Source organism: Saccopteryx bilineata, chromosome 5 (genome assembly GCF_036850765.1).
Source record: "Saccopteryx bilineata isolate mSacBil1 chromosome 5, mSacBil1_pri_phased_curated, whole genome shotgun sequence".
Classification (NCBI taxonomy): domain Eukaryota; kingdom Metazoa; phylum Chordata; class Mammalia; order Chiroptera; family Emballonuridae; genus Saccopteryx; species Saccopteryx bilineata.
Window position 1 is genome coordinate 138,361,780 of NC_089494.1, and position 20,539 is coordinate 138,382,318.

The 20,539-nt window shown below is 39.6% G+C and overlaps 1 protein-coding gene across 1 annotated transcript in view; it reads right to left on the minus strand.

Moving 5' to 3' along the window:
• Nucleotides 1–20,539, minus strand: part of MYO3A (myosin IIIA) — a 240,824-nt gene that overhangs the window by 45,408 nt on the left and 174,877 nt on the right. Inside the window, exons 27-31 of the mRNA XM_066279445.1 lie at nt 14,368–14,479; nt 11,940–12,102; nt 9,916–10,039; nt 3,489–4,392; nt 1,248–1,392 (exon numbers count right to left, since the gene is read on the minus strand). Coding sequence (XP_066135542.1) covers nt 1,248–1,392; nt 3,489–4,392; nt 9,916–10,039; nt 11,940–12,102; nt 14,368–14,479 — 1,448 coding nt within the window. The remainder of the gene's footprint in view (nt 1–1,247; nt 1,393–3,488; nt 4,393–9,915; nt 10,040–11,939; nt 12,103–14,367; nt 14,480–20,539) is intronic.

Consider the following 20,539-nt stretch of genomic DNA (forward strand, 5'->3'; position numbering starts at 1 on the left):
CCTCTGCTCCCATCTGGGCAGGGGTCATTGGTGGCAGTCCAGCCTCGGGCCTCTGGCTCTGAGCTGTCAAACTGCTTCTTTAAAGGAAGAGGTTCTGGACCAGGGCCAAAGAGCAGCCGGGCTGGAAACCCACTTTAAGGGCAAGCTTTTTTTTTTTTTTTTTTTTTTTAAATGTTTCACATTTCTCGACAATGATGTGGCAAGATAACCAATTGAAACACTGAGATAATTTCCCTTCCTCCCATATCAGGCAAATAGCCAGGCTCATCTTAGTATTTCTTGCCTAAGGGATTTTGCAGAAGCTGCACGAGGTTAGCAGCTCTTCCTGTCTTTGGCAACGGCCACACTCATTGCAGAGGTGGTGCCAGGTGTCCTGGATGGGGTGGGCGGGGCGCGGAGGGCCTCGGAGAAAGTGCGGGAGTGGGAGTGGGAAAAGGAACGCAGTTCTCTGCGAGAGGTAGGGAGAGGTCAGGAGAGCGGCGGTGGCTGCCCTGGGGAAGGTGGCAAGGCTGCGGAGAGGATGGCTATCGACACCTCGTGTGGATCAGGGGGCGCTCCAGACTCACCAGTTTCCCGGCACCTCGTGAGATATGGGAGCAGTAGAGCCTCTCTCCTTGAAGGGCTCATAAGGCCGGCTAGGAGACGGGTGTCCCAACAGGAACTGTGTGGACAATGACTAGTCATCACTTGCTCAACCTGATGCTCACCCTGGCGGGTGTATAAGGCTCGAGGCCTTTGCACATCCTTGGGGAGAAGTTGGCCTGATAATTACTGAGGCTGAATGTCCTGCCAGTTTCATAGAATGGGGGCAGAGTGTGATTTAGGTTGATTAGAGGAAAAGTTAATAGTGCATCTGAGTTTGTAGTGGCAGACACTGACAACAGGGATACTGTGTTTTACCTGTTGGCTCTCTCTTACCAAGCTGTACCTTGCCCTGGTCCCCCCAATGCCATCCCTTTTTATTCCCTCTGGTGTCATATGCCAAGTTCTAGTTAAAGTGTATAGAAAGGGAAAAGACTAGAAGGAGAAGGAGAATGAAGGCAGAGCTAGTACATGGAACATTCTGAAAAAGCATGCATGTGCTTATAAGACATGGAATGCAAAGAGGACTCTCCCCAAGACAGTTCGAACACCATGACCTCAGGTCTACCACAGAACAAGTGTGGGAAACTAAGAAGCAAGTCAAGGGAAGGGGGTCTGGTGTTGGCACTGCCTTTCCTGCAGGGAGTTCCAACCCCTGGTTTTACCTGAGAGGTACTGCTGAGAAGAAACTCGTCTATTAATTGGCTTATGAGGATAGCCACCCAGATAAAGAGGCTTCAGTTGCTGTGACAAAATCATTTCATTCAGTTTTTTCTGCAGAATAAAATATTCTTCAGATAACTTTGATATCTAAAAAGAAGGTCATGTGTCAGATTAAATCAAGAAATAGAATTCAGAGTGCTCACAGGTATACTAGGGTCTAATGAATTCCTGATCAGCGGTCCCTGGGACTCCCATGAACTTCTTCTTCAGGACCCTGAGCCTATACTAGTGCTGATAAAGACCTCACCTGACAATGGCCCATACCCTGGGCTACCTGCCTCATTCACATTTTCCATAGAAAACAGCCAATCAGGTCATGCTACAGGAAGCATTCTATCCTGATCAACTTCTTCCTGGGCTTCCTGAGTTTCTTTCTGGGTTTCTGTCCTTACCGATCTATTGTGATTGCCTTTGTTCTTCTAGCTGGAGGAACCCCTCTGCTGACTCACAAACCTCCCTCCTTCCCTCCCCTTTCCTTTCCAGTATCCTCAGCCTGACTCAGGGTTACCCTCTCCTGGCCCCTCTCCTTCCACCAGGCCCTTCTCCTCTGTCTGTTCTGTTTACATGGCTGTCCTGCTAGTTTGAAAGGGGAATCCTGCTTTTTTGCCTCTAGCACTGTCGCTGTGGAGCACTGAAGCAGCCCCCATTATCAGCCTGCTCTAGGTAGATGACTTGGTCATTCTACATCTCCTCACTGTGTCAGTCGCATAGCTGTTCACGGTTCTGACCCTGGCCTTGGACTTTGTGCATCAAGGGAAAGAAGGCCTGTTTAAAAATTGAACAGGTAAATTTAATTTAATTAGTAAATAAATTAATTACCTATTAATTTAATAGGTAAATTAATCAATGGCATACCTCTACTAATGGCTAGAGGCTAGAGATGTTTGGGCAGCACCTCTAACACTCCAGGTGTCTGAGGGCAGTTACTGTGCTGTCTCATGAGCTCGGCCACCATCAGACAAAAAGGCAGAGTTTAGAGCAGTGGTAGTCAACCTTGTCCCTACCGCCCACTAGTGGGTGTTCCAGCTTTCATGGTGGGAGGTAGTGGAGCAACCAAAGTATAAATAAAAAGATATATTTAACTATAGTAAGTTGTTTCATATTTATTCTGCCAAACTTAGCGAAAATCCGACATAAAGTACTTGGTAAGTAATTATTATTATATGCTTTAACTTGCTGTAACTGTGCTTTATAAATTTTATAAAGTAAAGTTACTTCCCTACTTTATAAATCACCATTACTGTGGAACCGGTGGACGGTTAGAAAATTTTACTATTAACAGAGATACAAGAGTGAGCGGTAGGTATAAAAAGGTTGACTACCCCTGGTTTAGAGGTTTAGGAGAATTAGCTGATCCTTCTTTGAATTAACCATTATGATACCTATTCTATGATTTCATTCACTAGTGACTACCGGGTAGTTCATATTAACTTATAATATGCATTTGAGAGGTCATCTAGATAAAATCCTTCACTTTACAACAAAAAAAATACAGTGGTTTTCTTAAGGTTGAACACCTAGAGGGAGCAGGAGCTAGAAATGGACTTTACAGGGGCCAGTCCCTGTGACCTCTTCAGATCACTAATATTTCAGAGTGCCGTGTGCATCCACAACAGGCTCTAATGTCAACAGCTCCCTTCTAGAAACAGCTGAGGCATGCCCGCTAACTGCATGGCATACTCTCCAAGAGGGAGCTTTTCTTGGTGGTTCCTCATTGTCAGGATGTGACATGTAGACCTTCAGCCTCATTGCATGTGTAGCCTCAATATAATAACCATCTAATTTCAATACCTGATGAAGTTGTCTCAAAATCTGGGCCAAAAAAGCACAGTCTTTAAAATAATTTAGAAGACCTTTTTTTGTTTTTTTAAATAAAAACTATAATGACAGATCTCAGATACACAGAAACTTGCAAATGCCAATATTTTTAAGCTATATAAACCAATGACTAGTCTCCTTACTACGTAAGATTTCTACTATATTTTATACCATTCTATCACAACAAATTGTTATAAAATTTATGGTAATTTAGCTAGCACAACCCTTGAGACATTTAATTAAAAGGGTTTGCTGTCTCATATAAACAGATGAAACAATATATCAATTATTAATAAATATGCATTTAATTCAGTTATTGTGCCTTTCCTGGAGATTTGCATCAGTAAATAACTCTATTTACATACCTGTTTTGAAAATATTGCCAAGTCACATGCTTCTTTTTCTGAAATTGCTTTCGAGTCTTTATCATTCCTCATCTTGATATTGTAGGATTCCTCATGTTTTGTGGAATAGGAATACAAATTATGAGTACTTTTTGCTACTTCTGTCATTGGAACAATCTTTTGACTTTTAAAAGAAGACCTCCTGTCTTTCCGTAACTGCTGCCTCCTCTTGTAGCCCCGGTACTTGCTCTGAATGAACACTGCGGCTCTATCTTCTGCATCCTGGGCTTGTGCTGATGGTTCAACTTGACTCTCTTGGGCCATCCCGAGCCTCAAGTGGCTTCTCTGTGGGCTGCATGTGGATGCATTCTGGGTGACCACAGATGTCTTTTTTCCTTTTTCCTTGCTGTCTGCATTTTGACAAACAGGCCTTTGGCTAAGACTAGGTTGCAAAGTTCTTTTAAAGAAAGGCTGCTTAGTTTCATTATCTGAGATCCAAAATCCTGGGCAGCTCGGCCTTTCCGACGTGGCCTTCCTTTCCAGACACGCTGCTTTCGAGTCATTGAAACTCCTTTCCTCTATGTAGCTCTGATAGTAATTCTGGATCACCATGTCCTCCTTCTCCTCTTTGTTTATTTTACTGTTCTCTTCTGGGTCTTTCATGTACTTCTGTTCGGGGCTTTCTTCTGTCCAAGGCTCCCCCACCAGACACAGTTCTTGCTTAGCCTCTTCCCCATACATATTGTTAAGTTTTTTCCGAGTTTGATGTCCTCTGTTGTTACTTTTGACAGTGCTGGTGGCTTCTCCTTCCATTCTGAATGTAGAAGTCTTCACAATAGGTGTGCTCCCTTTGTTATTAGGAGCCGGACTAACTCTTCCATTAGCAAAGGCTGCATTTTCGGTCTGTTTCTTCATAAAGGCTTCCCTGTGGAAAACATATTGCATTTGAATATATGGTACCAATTTCGAGCTATTACCTCTTTGGGCTATAGCTACATAATATGGAAGAAGAGCAAAAAGGACAAATAAACCCCCTAAAATAAAAACTGATCAAGTCATATTAATCAAGTGGTTTCTAAAATGTTCTCTCGAGCAACAACTGTAATGGCTATGCAAATAATGACAAAAGCAATGTAAACTTAGAGTGAGAAATATCCTAGCATATTTTCACTTTATGAGAGTGGTATCAAAATCTGAGAATTTTAATTAGTTCAGGTATGTCCTGCAGTGAGGAGATGTGAAAAATACATCTAGATGTGAGACCAGTAAGCAGGGAATGTTCACTAGATTGATGTACTGAATTTTAATAAGCTCTAAATCTGCTGATCACAAGAAATACCTTAAAAACTTAAAGGAAAAGCAATGTCCCTGCTACAATTCATAATTATATAATATGCTGGCCAAAATTTCACACTTATCTCTTTACTAATATCCTTCCAAATTCATTTCCCCTTAACTGAAGATAATATCTCCACAACTCTTTTTTTTTCCCCAGTGAGGGCAACACCCTCACAAGATCAATTTGGCCATAAGAATAACGTTAAGGGAGAGTCACACAGTCATAACCTGACACCCCAATGTAATACTTGGGAGGTTTTGCTAAAAATTTTTTAATCTTGTCCCAAAGAAGCATGAGAGAGTTTTGGTCTTTCAGATCTATTTGTAAAGAAGGGTTGCTTTATATTATTATTATTTTTTAATATGTCAAACTTGGAAAAAACTATTAGCACTCTATTTTCTTAATCTCACTTCCAAAACCCACTGTGACATCCTCAGGCTTTTACAGGAGGGCCAACTAAATCTCTGTTATTCTGTCAGTGATCAGAGAACTAGCGAAGGAACAAAGAACCCCTTCATTTTGATCACTGGCTACGCTAATACCCCTCCCAGAGAATGCTTATACTAAATATAAGCAAAATACAATAAATAAGAAAAGACGAGCAAACTATCTTACAAAGCTATCACAATCAGGACAGTATGGTATTGGCATAAACATAAATACATACATCAGTGGAACAAAATAGAGAGCCTAGAAATAAATAAATGCATTTATGGTCAATCAATTTATGACAAAGAAGCCAAGAATATATAATATGATTGGATAAGAATGTCTCTTCAAAAATGGATTAAAGCCTGACTAGGCAGTGGCACAGTAGATAGAGGGTCGGATGTGGAGGACCTAAGTTCGAGACCCCAAGGTCGCCAGCTTGAGTGCGGGCTCATCTGGTTTGAGCAAAGCTCACCAGCTTGAGCCCAAGGTCACTGGCTCGAGCAAGGGGTCACTCGGTCTGCTGTAGCCCCACGGTCAAGGCACATATGAGAAAGCAATCAATGAACTAAGGTGTCGCAACGAAAAACTAATGGTTGAGGCTTTTCATCTCTCTCTGTTCCTGTCTGTCTGTCCCTATCTATCCCTCTCTCTGACTCTCTCTCTGTCTCTGTAAAAAAAAATGGATTAAAGAGTTGAATGTAAGGTCTGAAACCATAAAACTCCTAGAAGAAAACAGGCAATGCTGCCTGACCTGTGGTGGCGCAGTGGATAAAGCGTTAACCTGGAAACACTGAGGTTGCCGGTTCAAAACCCTGGGCTTGCCTGGTCAAGGCGCATATGGGAGTTGATGCTTCCTGCTCCTCCCCCCTTCTCTTTCTCTCTCTCTCCTCTCTATAATGAATAAATAAAATCTAAAAAAAAAAAAAAAAAAAAAAAAAAAAAGAAAACAGGCAATGCTTATTTGGATTTGACACCAAAAGCACAGCAACAGAAGCTAAAATGAAATAGTGGAACTACATCAAACGAAAAAGCTTCTGCACAGCAAAGGAAACCATCAACAAAATGGAAAGGCAACTTGCCAAATTGGAAAGGTACTTTCAAATCATATATATAATTGGCGGTGGTACCCAAAATATATAAAGAACTCATTACAACTCAATAGCAAAACAACCTAATTAAAACATGTCTAAAGACCTGAATACACTTTTTTTTTCAAAGAAGACATATAAATGGCCAACAGATATATTAAAAGGTACTCAATTTCATTAATACTCTTCAAGGAAATGCAAATCAAAACCACAATGATTACAATAACACAGTAGGATCTTGAGAACATTATACTGAGTGAAATAAGTAAATCAGAAAAAACTAAGGACTGTATGATTTCATACATAGGTGGGACATAAAAATGAGACTCAGCCCTGTCTGTATAGCTCTGTTGGTTGGAGTACTGTCCCTTATACAAAGCTTGTGAGTTCCAGCTTCAGTCAGGGCACACAGAAACAGATCGATGTTTCTGTCTCTCTGTCTCTCTCCCTTTCTCTGTCTCTTAAAATTAATAAAAATTATTTTGAGAAAAAAGTGAAGCTCATGGACATAGGTAAAAGTGAAGTGGTTATGAGGGGAAGAGAGGTGGGGTGTGAGGAGGGACAAATATATGGTGATGGGAAATGATTCGACTTTGGGTGATGGGCACACAACACAATCAACAGTTCAAATGCTATAGAGATGTTCACCTGAAACCTATGTGCTCTTATTGATCAGTGTCACCCCATTAAATTTAATTTTCTAAATAATGTTAAAAAAACAACAAAATGAGATACCACCTCATACCTGCTAGAACAGCTACCAAGAAACAGACAAGAGATGAGTTTTGGTGAAGATGTGGAGCAAAGGAAACCCTATGCACCATTAGTGGGAATAGAAGTAGGTACAGCTACTATGGGAAACAGTATAGAGGTTACTCAAAAAATTAAAAACAGAATAACCACATTATCCAGTAATACTACTTCTCAGTATTTATCCAAAGAAAATGAAACCATTGAAGAGATATCTGCACTTCCATGTTTACTGAAGTATTATTCACAATAGACAAGATATATAAATAACCTAAGTATCCATAATGGATAAATGGTATATGTACACAATGGGGTATTGTGCAGCCACAAGAAAAAAGGAAATCCTGCCTTTGACAACATGGATGGACCTTTGGGGAATTATGCTAAGTGAAATAAAAACCAAAGAAAAACAAATACTGTATGGTATCACTTATTTGTGAATCTAAAAAAAAAAAGAGAAAGTCAAACTTATAAGAACAGAGACTAGAAAAGTGATTGCCAGAGTGGGGCGGGGGAAGCAGGAGAGGCCAGTGAGCGGATACAGACTTTCAGCTACCATATGAGTAAGTTCTAGGGATCTAACTTCAGACATGCTCATTACAGTGAATAATGTTGTAGTGTAGAGTTAAATTTTGCTAAGACAGTAGAACTTAAGTGTTCTCACTCAATAGAGAAAAAACCAGAAAATGATGTGAGGTGATGAACATGTTATATACCGTATTTTTTGCTTCATAAGATGCAATTTTATTCCCCCAAAAGTGGAGGGGAAAATGCCCGTGCATCTTATAGAGCGAAAAATTTGGTATTTAATTAAATATTTTAACACACCATTTGGTTCAGAATATTTTTTTTCTTATTTTCCTCCTTAAAACTCTAGGTGTGTCTTATGGTCAGGTGCGTCTCATGGAGCGAAAACTATGGTCACTAGATGGGGGACCCTTTCAAACTGGACATGTATATAAAATTATTACTTCAAATATGTCACAATTTTTTATCTCAATTATACCTCAATAAAGCACAAATTTTAAAAAGTGAATGTTTTGAAGATCTAATATATAGAGCATGGTGACTATTAATATTGTATTACATCCTTGAAAGTTACTAACAGCAGTTCTTAAATGTTCTGAATACACTGCAAGTACTGAGATTATGGAAATGTTAGCTGACCCCACTGTAAACATTTCACCATATACATATGTATCAAATCATCATGTTGCATACCTTAAACTTACACAATGTTACATATCAATAAAATCTCAATAAATATGAAAAAACAAGACAGGAGGCCTGGGGTTGGGGCTGGAATGATCTTTTTATCTCCTTGAAGCAGTCATGTTCCAATCAATTCAAGTTTTACCACATAGGCAAAATCTAGATATTTCTTCCTTCCCCACTGAGGCAGGCGTCCCTCCTCCACGCCCCCTCTGCACCCTTTGCGTGCTTGTGTGCATGCGCTCGCAGGTGTCCGTGTGTGTGTGTGTGTGTGTGTGTGTGTGTGTGTGTGTGTGTGTATGCTGTATTTCCCCATGTATAAGATGCACTGTTTTCAAAAAATTCAGGGTCTAAAAACTGGGTGAGTCTTATACAGCGGATGTGGATTTTTTACTTGCATTTCCTACTTTTTTGTGCCTGTTTTGTGCTCATTGTTGAAGACAGTGATTAGTCATCAGACACAGATGAGGACAAGCTAATGGATGGGAGTTTTCACAGTGATAAGAAGTTATATGAATTTTATGATAAATAAAACTTGAGTTCAATAACTTTGTTATACATTGTTTTTTTTCAAATTTCAGGCCCCAAAATTAAGGTGCATCTTATACATGGGGAAATATGGTAAATTCAGTGAGAGGAGGGGAGGCAGAGACAGACTCCTGCATGCAACCAGACCAGGATCCACCAGGCAAACCCACTAGGGAGCAATGCTCTGCTCATCTGGGGCCCTTGCTCTGATACAACTGGAGCCATTTTATAGCACCTGAGGCAGTGGCCATGGAGCCGTCCTCAGTGCCTGGGGCCAATTCATTCTCAAAGAGCCATGGTTGCAGGAGAGGAGAAGAGAAGAGAGAGAATCGAGAGGGGGTGGGGTGGAGAAGCAGATGGACACTTCTTCTGTGTGTCCTGACTGGGAATCTAACGTGGGACATCCACATGCCAGGCTGACACTCTACCACTGAGCCAAATGGCCAGAACCCCTTTGCATATTTTTAACAGCAAAGTTAACTCATGGTACTAGAATAATGTATTTATTGGTTATATTTATTTTCCATAACTCCGTGAGCATGTTGCGGATAAGGATTTTGTCTCATTTATCTATGTATCCCAAATGCTTAGCATAAAGCCGACTGTATGAATGAACTCAGGTGGGTCTGTGGAAATGCACTTAGAAATACAGATATGGAGGTTCCAGGGGGAAAAGGGCACAGGTGCTATGCTTTATAGATTAGATTATGATTTAGAAGCCAATGGCCTGTTCGTTGGTAAATGGGAATGAATGAGAGAGTTCAGAGACAATGTTTAGATGCAGAGGAGGATATAAATCTGGGGAGAGGGGAAGGAATTAGCAAAGGGCACTCCGAACTGGAAGCAGACATGCCAAGAGCAAGCAGTATGGCAGAAGCCTCAGAAGGAAAAGCTTTGAGAAGAAAAGTGTAATCATCAGTGTGAAATGCCAGTCAACTCCTCAGAAGGGTAAAAACTCAAAGTGGGCATGAGTGTTCACTGACTTTTAACGCATCAGTGTCCTGGTTGGGTATGAGAAAGACTGTGAACTTTATTTAGTGACTTGACTGACTTGAAAACTCTGCTGTGTCAAAACAGTATATGAACGACATTACTATACCTTTTATTTTCAAAGTTTTTCTTGTAGTCAAATTCCTGATCCTGAGTCTGAATGGTTGTTACTGCTGTGTTTTTGGTGTTAATGGTTTCTTTTCTTTGTTTCCTGACTAGAAGCCCTCTTGCAGCTGAAACACATCAGGCCCAGAGTAGTGTTAATCAAAATAAATAAAAGACATTATTTAAATAAGTAGAAACAATGTTTTCTTTGACCATCAATGTCAAAGAAGAAAATGAAACTGAAGACTCCAAACAGAACAGGTTCATAGAAAGTTATGGGATTCCTTAAGAAGACTCTTCTAGATGACAAGCGATAGTGAGAAACTAATTCAAGTACCTTTCACATTGAGGAGAGGACTAAGATAGAACTAAAATTACTGAAATGAATGAAATAAAAAAAAAGACAAAATATACTCAATTGTTTAAAATCTGATAATAATTATTTTCCTTTTATTTTTGTCCTGTTAACGTATTCATGGGAGAAAACCTCTATTATCTAAATAGATGTTTTGGATTTTTTGACCAATTATCCTTTGAGCCAGATATATTTCAGAATTCAGATTTAATTTTTTTTTTTTAGAAAGATAAGTCAGAGCCAATCACATACTGTATTTCTCCACATATAAGACACCCTTTTTTGAGAAATTTGGGGTGTAAGAACTGGGTGTGTCTTATACAGTGGTTATAAAATTTTTTACTTGCATTTCCCACTTTCTTGTGCTTGTTTTTGCACTCATTGTTGAAGACAGTGATTCGTCATCAGACACAGATGAGGACAAGCTAATGGATGGGAGTTTTGACAGTGATGAGGAGTGTATGAATCTTATCATGAATAAAACTTGAGTCCTATAACTTTATATAATACATTTTCTTTCAAATTTCAGGCCCCCAAATTAAGGTGAGTCTTATACATGGGGAAACACAGTATTTGTCACATGCCCCATGTCAGGACAGCATTCCATAATCCAACACTAATGTGTCTTCAAAATAACACAGTATTTTTAAGTGAGGTGAATAATGGAATGTAAAAATTAGGTCATATTTTACTTTCAAATGGATTATGCAAAATCTGTCTTCATCATTTAAAAGATGTCATTATGGCTAAAGAATTAGATCCCAAACTACAGGGTTTGCATTTTGACGTCCCAGTGAGGAGTTAAGTGCTAGAAGTTCCCACAGTGTGGCTGAAGAGCCTCACGGTCGACAGGACGAGGGCTGGATGAGCCTCCGAGAGGCAGTACTTTTCCACCCATCACGGCCCGCGTGTTCTTCAGAGCACAGGCTGCGGAGCGAGAGTGGATCCTAAAATTGATGTAGTGGACTAGAGCTAGTGTCTAAAAATGAAATGAAATAAACCAGAATAGAAACTGTCAGTGTGCGTTGCTTGCAGAGTTGTGTGTATCAGGTTACCGAGTAAAACAGATTTTTCATTATGGATGTCAAGTCAGAAATCTTGGAAAAATACAGTACTAAGCCATATTAAGGTCTAAATTTAGTTTCTTAGAGAAGAATAGAATACAAAATTTAGAGTCTATGAGTACATTTTAAATAAAGTTTTTGAAATATGGTTATAAATATTATTTCCCTGTAGTTAATAGGAAGAAATGAAGGCCATTGAAAATGAGGTTTAATTAAGTTGTCAAAAATTATGGCATGTGTAACCTTTGGAATAAAGTAGGATAAATCTTATTGTCCAGTGGGTTATCATAATATGATGCTTGAGATCTATAATTAATTCAATCACTTGCCATATCTTGCACAATAGGTTAATTGTTTCATTCATAATTGAAAGATAATTTTAAAATTAAATTATTTTATTTAGAATAAAACATTTATTCAAATATTAAAAGTGTCAATCACTAAAACAATCTGATTTAGATTCAGAATACAGAAAGTATCGAGGAGAGTCTGGAATTAAACACAGAAGCTACATAAGGATTGGAGGTTTGTATATGGGATGTGATTTTATGCCCATATCTAAACAGTACACTAGATTTTGTTACACAGTGAGATGGTCTGAGTGATTACCTGATTGTATGATTATAGCACTCTCTTTCCTTTTCTCTTGTATTTTTTGGTACCTTCTTGAACCCAAGAATCCTCTGACACAGGCTTGAATCAAAATAAGCTTGTCGATGGCTTCCTTTCGCATTAAATTTAACTGCTCCACATGATAATATTTAAGAAACACCTTAAAAGAATGAAAATAAAATACAAATAAAACTAAAGCACACAGGCATGAAAAAGTCATGTTCTTGAAGAATTTTAAATCTTTTTAGAGTTTGGAGAACATTACCTTATGCTTTTTTTTGCCTGAATGTTGCTCTAACATGGATTAACGCACATGAAGAAAACCTCTCTTTCAGAAGTACAGTTTGAAAGTCACACTGTTTATCTGCAACAGGTAGCTAGGCTTTGTTGAATGGGTCAACAAGAGTGCAGGATCATGAGCTCTTGGCAGAAGTTTTAGCATGATTACTTATACTCTGAGCAAAGCTAATTTTTATGCTTTTTTAAAAAATAATAAAATAATTATATTTTTCAAATTTAAAAATCTTACAAATCCATCTGTAAGACAGAAGGCAATTATAGTCATAGCAGTTCATTCATCAAATGTTTATTGAGGTCTATTATTTGTCCTTGTCTACTGGGGACACACACAGGAATAGGGCGTGCAGTCCTTCAGTGGCTCCAGTGCTGTCAGTGGAGGCGAGCTGACGGCTTCCTCACTAGACCCAGTGGCCACCGTGGACAGAGGACGGCTGACTTTTGATCATTTTAAAATCAAAATGAATTCCAGCAACAGAGGAGCCTGAGGGGCCTGGAGATGTTCTCACCTAAGAGTTTTCAACTCCCTTCAGGAAACAGGGAGGTTTTATTTCCTTCTTTTAATGGTTACATTACTAATGAAATTCACCTCAAAGAGAGTCTACTGAATCCCCTAAGAAAGTCATTTAAATTTAAATTTAACAACTGAGTCAGGAGATCGGGTAACCCTGACTCTAAAACTCTCTCAGCATTCCGTTACTTAAAAGCTTGACAACACAGACAACCAGTTCAGCATAATACGTTTTGACTGGAGTTTTAATTTCTGCAGGACTCTAGATGTTAATACATTTAGTCCATTCTACTATTGACAATTCATTTAAAATTCAATCTGTTTAAAAAGGTCATCATTTTTCTTTTTGGTGCAGCCTAAGAAATGTTCCTATTGTGAATACTTTTATCCATCTTAATGAGTTGGAAAAGGTGAAGTGGAAAAATACAAAGAGCTTTAAAATGCTACTCAAATATCATGCAGAACTGGAACAGCAAAAGGCTTTTTTACAAGTTAAAACTCCATTTGAAGTTAGGCATGTGTTTCAGACCATGAATCAGGAGATTTCAGCCTGATGAAACTCATCACTGTGAGCATCTAGAAGAAAAGGGTATGCATAAAATACATGTCTTTTTTTTTTAGTGCTCAAAATATTCCCTTCCTAAATACTAAAGTAAATACAGATTACAGAATACATAGAACTCGGTCTAAGACAAGCATGGAAACAAATTATAGGACCAACTTCTCATCTGAAAATCAGGAAAATTCTCTCCTACCCTCCCACCTACAAGACACAACAAATACAAGTTTCTTTGCAACCATGGAAGTTAGTTCCAGTCTGCGTCTATTGTGTGGCTGACAGTGGTTATTCTTGAAGGGTCGATCTATGAGTATTTTTTTCCTGCAAGCTTGGCTCTTTTCTCGACCCTCCCCCAGTAATACATTTAGTGTGTCCCCCAAGACTGGGTGCTGTTATCCCCTTATAGCCATCTTGTAATGCTCTGAGAGTATCAATGACGCCCAATGCATCCTTTCTCCAAGCAGCCACTGGTTTTACTTCCATATTCAAAACTGGTTATGATTTTGTACTTCATTCTCTAAGGGATTAAATAAACTAAGATTTCACAGGCTCTCAAATCTACTACATAAGCATGTCAATATCCAAACACATACAGCAAATCTAAAAATATTGCTGAATATTTCATCTGGATCAATTTCAAGTTTATAATAGACTTTAGAATTAGGAAAAAAAAGAAAAACAAAATCCTGTTTGGATCATTATGATTCTCTACAGCTTTTCGACTCTATTTGGTAGTGATGAAATAGAAAAAATGTATTAGTCTGTTTTCAATACTATTGAAAGTAAAGTATATTCACTATAAATTTCATCCTCCATTTGGATAAGTCTTCATGATAAATTTTTTTCTCGACTTTCTTAAAAAAATCTTTATAAGAGCAAAGTGTTTAATTTTGCTGAAGAAAAACGTTACAAATTTATCAATTTACTTCCCCTATGTTAAGCTAAGATTCTGTAACATAAAAAGCCATAACATTTTCAATCAACTTAAAATGTTACAATTCTCAGTAAACCCAACATAATTATTAACTTTAGTCTTGAAAATTACATGAAAACCTTACTTTTGTTTTTCCAAGAGCCCAGTTATCAAGACCAGCTTTTTCCAAAATGGCGGCACAGGTGTCAGGGCTCACAGCGGGCTCCTCACTCCACTTGTAGCAGAGAACATGGTAGCTTCAAATGGGAGCAAAGGCTGGTTAGTATTTCACAAAGGCCCAACATTGCAGAGCCTGGGGACACTTGACAGCTCTGTTCGGGGGAAGGAAGAGACTCCCCAGATTTAACACAGAAGATCCGTTAGGCACTCTCAGAAGAGCTTTAGAGTAGACTGAATTCCAGATGACACAAATGCAGTCCAGTCTATTTGTATAAATTTGAGTACTGTTTTTTTCAGTTTAGTGATTGCTTTTCAATACTTAACAGTTAAACCCCCAATAAAAACTCCACTCAAACAAAATAAACAAACAAGCAAAATAGAAACAATATCAGAGATACAGAGAACAGACTGACAGCTGTCAGAGTGGAGGGGGTTGGGGCTTGGGGGGCTGGGTGAAAAAGTGAAGGGATTAAGAAAATGAACTCACAGACACAGACATCATGGTGATTAACAGATGGGTGGGGCAGGAAGAAGAAGGTAAAGGGGGATAAATGATGATTGAAGAGGATTTGTCCTTGCATGGTAAAGACACAATACATTATACAGATGATGTATTATAGAATTATTACACTTGAAACCAATATAATTTTAAAAACCAATGTCACCCCAATAAACTCAATAAATTTTTAAAAAAGCTATATAGGTATTTCTAAAAAAGCAAACTTTCTCTTGGCAGTAAAAGCAGAAGGACCATAGTGGCAGGAAACAGGAAGTGGTTTTATAATCGTTACTGTTTTTACCTTCACAAAAACACTGGAAGCTGATCTTAAACTTGGATGAAGGGCTTAAATTCTATGCAAACCTCCTCCCCCTTCTAATGCTGTTTTTCCTTGAGTTACGCTTATGTCTGTTACTGCAGGTTTTTTCCATTGGTTTAACATATTAATAATTGAAGGGAGGAGGTGAGAAAAGAGGCCACAGTTGTGTTTTTTCAGACCAGTCACAAAGTCTAGTGGAGAAAAGGGGCAAATTAAAGGAAGGAAAACCAGTCTACAACAGTTGACAGTCTTGTGCAAAAAGGCAGATTTCTAGAGTTTTCAACACTCCCTTACATTTATTTAATTTCTTGGAATAAGATTGACCTGAGAGTCCAGGGGAAACAAAGCAGCAAGTCTGTGTAGGTTTTGAATTTCAAAACAGACACCATGACGTGGTCGCATGGTGAAGTGAGCGACTGAGAGTCAGGAGAGCAGCGCTCTAGTCTTGATCAAACTTGGGTACATCATGGAACCTCTTTAAGTATCAACTTTCTTATCTAAAAATGAGCCCATAGATAAAACCTCTAAAAGTTATACATCCCAGCTCCACCAAGTTTCAGCCCATTAAATCTGCAGATAGACTGGTGTTTGTTAGGGTCTTGGAGAATCCTGGCTTAGAATGGTCTGGAATAAAGTGATAGTAATAATTTTTGCTATCTGTGCAAATAACCTCAGAAAGTACCTATTAGGCTCCCACCCTTCAGGTCCGCCCACTTCAGGGTTAAACTTGCTCACAGACACATTCAGACCGAGTAGCTACTCTGCTCTCTCAACCTACCAACCATCTCCTGGCTCCATTTCCCTCTAGATCCAGCCAGGATCTCACAGTTCATCGCACGACGCACCCTACACGAACTCCCTCGACTCTCTCGCTCTTGTTCTTTTGTTGCACCTGCTCTGCAAACATGCCAAGCTGGCCAGAGCTAACCATCTGTTTCTCTGCTCTCATGTCAGGCTTTGGAACACTGCCAGGGAAAATCCCCCTTCAGTCACGGTTGCACTTCCCTCTGAATGTCCAGCTTCTGGGTGCAGCTGTGCCCCCCGGGGTGCTCAGGATCCTCACTGGTGTCCACAGCCACTTTTCTCACTCTATCCTCAGCAACTACTGAATCTCTCCTGTTCCCTCAGGTCTCCCACCTGTCCTGCCCTCTGAACCACTCTCAGCAGGTAAGTTTGTCTACTGTTTGTTTTACTAGGGGCCACTAGCCAAAAGCTTCTTCCCCAACTACAAATTCATTTGCCCACTACTGATTCTTCTGTTCTCCTTCAGAGAAGTGGTAATTTGTTCTCCATCTCCTTGAGTTCTGGAGGTTGTCTCCTCTTCCTTTCCTGTTCTATATATTTTCAATTCCTTTTCTCTCTTCTGGCTTCTTTCATTTAGTACAAAACAGTCCCGCCTCCAAGTCTCTGTCATCTGAAATGATTGTAATATTTCCCACTGGCATTATAGGTCAGTTGAAAGATTGTTTATAACTGTTTCCATTTCTCTACTACCCATCACTCCTCAGCTCCTGGAATCTTATTTAATCACATATGATCTTTTAGTGATGAAATCCAATGGGTTGTTTTCCACCCTAATTATAAATGTTTTTTTCTGAAACACTTGATATTGTTGGCCACTCAGTCTTGAGAGTGAGCACCCCTGCTTCCGCTCCCTGCCGCCTTCATCTCCTTGATATGCTTCATATTAGACTCGCTGCTTAAAAGCTAGAGTCCTACACTGGTCTGTTTCTTTCTAAGCTTTCTTCACAGGCATCTTGCTTACATGCATGGTTCTGACTATTCCCTGTATGTGATGATTCCTAAATCCGTATCTTTAGACCTGTTTATAAAAGCTCTAAACATGACTTCTGACTGCCTACCCTTAGCAAAATACACCACCTTTTCTCTCCTCCACTAGTTCCTATCTCTGTGAATGATACACCCACTTTTCAAAAGGCACTATAGCTAGAACTCTGTGTCATCCTAGACTCTTGCCTCTTCTTCACTTAGTGTGCCCACCAAGCTTCAAAGTCCATCCGGATTCCATCCATCCATTTCTCTCTATCCCTACTGACATGACTTTAAACCCACTCCTCACCTCGGTGTCTGTAGCAGCCCCCCCACCCTGGTATGTCCATCCTTACTCCTCCCCTCTGTAGGCCAACATACACAGCTCTGTCCCAATTTTAACATGAAAATCCAATCATGTCCTTTCTGACTTGAAAGTCTCCAAGATTTTCCCAAAATTCTAAGCTGGGTGGCAAAATGGGGTAGTTCCAAGGGCTGGGAGGTGACATAAATATGAGAGCTGGGAAGCAGTCAAAATGGAGTCATTCAGAATTAAAAGCAGTCATTTTGAAATGTAGAAAAGAAAAGCTCTTAGCATAACTTTTAGCAGAACTTATTTTCTCTAAAACAAGAGACTTTTGGCAGAACTTACTTCTTCTAAAAAACTCCCTACCCCTGGCCTGGAGGCTGGTTTCCCAGGCTGTTGCCTTGGGCTGGTTCTGCAAGGTGCTGGGGTTCCCAGAATGTTCCTCCCTGAATTAGTCCTGTAGATGAGCATTGTAAGAGAGCCTGTTTCACTGCTTTGTTCTACAGCTATGCTTCCCCTTGTCCCCATTCCCCAATCAGTGTCTTAAAAAGCTGACCTCAGCCTGACCTGCGGTGGTGCAGTGGGTAAAAGCATCGGCCTGGAACACTGAGGTCGCTGGTTCGAAACCCTGGGCTTCCCTGGTCAAGGCACATATGGAAGTTGATGCTTTTTGCTCCTCCCTCCCTTCTCTCTCTGTCTCCTCTCTCTAAAATGAATAAATAAAATCTAAAAATAAATAAATAAATAAAATAATAAAAAGCTGACCTCACCTCAAACTGTGTTCGGGGCTGCGGGATTGAATGACTTAGGTTTCCTTGTGGTCGCTGGCTTTAAAATAAAGACTCCTTAATTTGGCTACTTAATTGTGTGGCAAAATGTCTGCTTCTCGCTGTTCTGATACAACAATTTAAGATTGGTTGCCACAAACGATAACTAGTCTGAACGCTCCTTCCTGCTCTATATCCCACCTGCCTTTCCAGCCTCATGTTCTGCAATTTTCCATGGACATTTTGAGCTCCAGTCACCAAAGCTATTAAAATTATGCCAAAGGGCTATGTTGGCACATGCCTCTGTATGTTATTCCTAATGCCGCAGGTTTGCCATCTCCACTGCTTGTTCTCTTAGTCTAGAGACCCCTCTTAGCCTATTCTCCATGAATAGACGAACTGGGTCTGTTCATGCTTCCCTGGGTGAGACACCTCGCCCGAAGCCCACCGCGCACTGGGGGCTCCGGGAGGACTCCAGCTCCTGGCCCGCGCGCCGCCCACGCGGGGTGGGTGGGGGCTGTGCCCGTCGCCAGGCCTGGTTCTGCCAGGGGCACCTGGGAGACCTTACTCAAGTAATGATAACTGAATACGGTAAACTGGTGAAATGAGCGAGAGAAAAGCCAGAGAGTTGTTTACACAAAACTCCATCAAATGTGTTGGTAAGACTTCCTAAAGAAGTATTCTAAAAAACTGGAATTAAGCATGGATGAAGCTACTTAAAAAGGGTTGAGGAGAATCATAATAATCAAGAAATAGTTCTGTGATTATTTCACAGGTATCTTTGGCTTCTTGCTTCACTCAAGAAATATTAACTAGAAAGCACATGTGAGGGATTGTGGATACATTATGTAATCAACTAATTCTGATTAATGGATTTTATTCAAAGAAAAAAATTAAGTCTATCTCAAAAGACTGAAAAATAAATATATACTCAGGTTCTAAGTTTAAAATATGTATATAGTACATATTTTTATATTGCTTTTATGATTCTCTGATTTATTAGAATTTCTACTATAATTTAAGAAGTCTTCCCCCCTTCTCTTCACTTCCACCATCCCTGCTTCATGCTCTCAGAGTACACTGTGTATACTTTTATTAAAAATGCCCACTATTCTTTCATGCACTTAACAAATATTTACTGAGCTCCAACTATGTACCAGGTGCCCATGTGAGTGATGGGAACATAGCAATGAACTCAGCTGACCAACAAACACCCTTGCCTCCTGGAGATTATGTTACATTGTATGATAATATAGATCATTAGATCCCTCCTTCTGAAGCTAGTCTGTCTCTTCATGCCAGAGGCTCTTTTATTACTTTTTGGGTTAAGATTTGTGTTAATCTTTTTCTCAAGGATTAGAACATAATGAGTACTCAATTAAATGCTTGCTGAATGACTAATGAACTGTCTCCAGGACTTTGCTGTGGGAATAAACGTCTAGGTAGATCCGATGTGATTACAGAGAAACACCCAGATCTGTGCTATGTTGAACCTCTTGGTTTAAAGACTTATTTTAAAACCAACATACTAACCTCTGCTTTGCTTTTCAGGGTGAGTTTTATAGTTTAAATTGTGGGATTTGAGGCCATACCACTATAAATAATAAGTTCATTTGGGATCTTAGGGCTGAGGCAGAAATAATAATGAAAATAATTATAGCTAATACAACACTTGGTTCTATCAATAAACTTCATATATATTATTTTATTTAAAATTCCTAAACACATATGAAGTTGATATAATTATCATTACAATTTGCAGATGAGGGAAGTTGAAACTTGAAGCTTATGGAACTCAAGTAGCTTTGAACAAGGTCACCCATTTATCAAGTGGCAGAAATGGGACTCAGATCTGGGTTTTCTGCCATCAAGCACACGCTTTGTTCTTACCTACTTCACTACACTACTTACTGCCTTTCATGAGTTCTGGTTGCGCTGGGACTCTGGGAGCCAAACCACTGTGTACAGTGCCTGGTGGGCAAACGGAGCTAACTTCAGCCGTTTCTTAGCATAAGGGTTCATTGGAAATAACTACAGTGAAACCCAGTGTCATGTGAAAGGTAAGTTCACGTTGTGTATGTTCCTTTCTTAACATTATTTACTTGTCAGAAAACAGAAATGTTTCTTTACGATGAAATAGACAAAGGGCCTGGAGAATTCTGCATTGCATGCGAAAGGTTCGTGGAGGTTAAGGCGGGACAGAAGAGGCTCACGTAGTCCTATTTACACCTCCACAAAGCTTTTGCAAATTGTTTTGCCTTCCTAACAGTCTGTGCCAATTTAGATGTCATCTTTCAAATCAGTGACACAGAAGAGGCTTAGTCTTTTATTTCTAGAACTTCCTGTGTTCGGAGCGGCTTTCCACATGTTCTTTGTCTACTTCGTTGCCCCCTTGCCTCATCTGTCATATATAGTAATTTGCTAATAGCACAGGACTTAGATAAACATTCAAGAATTTACTCTCACTTTGTCCTT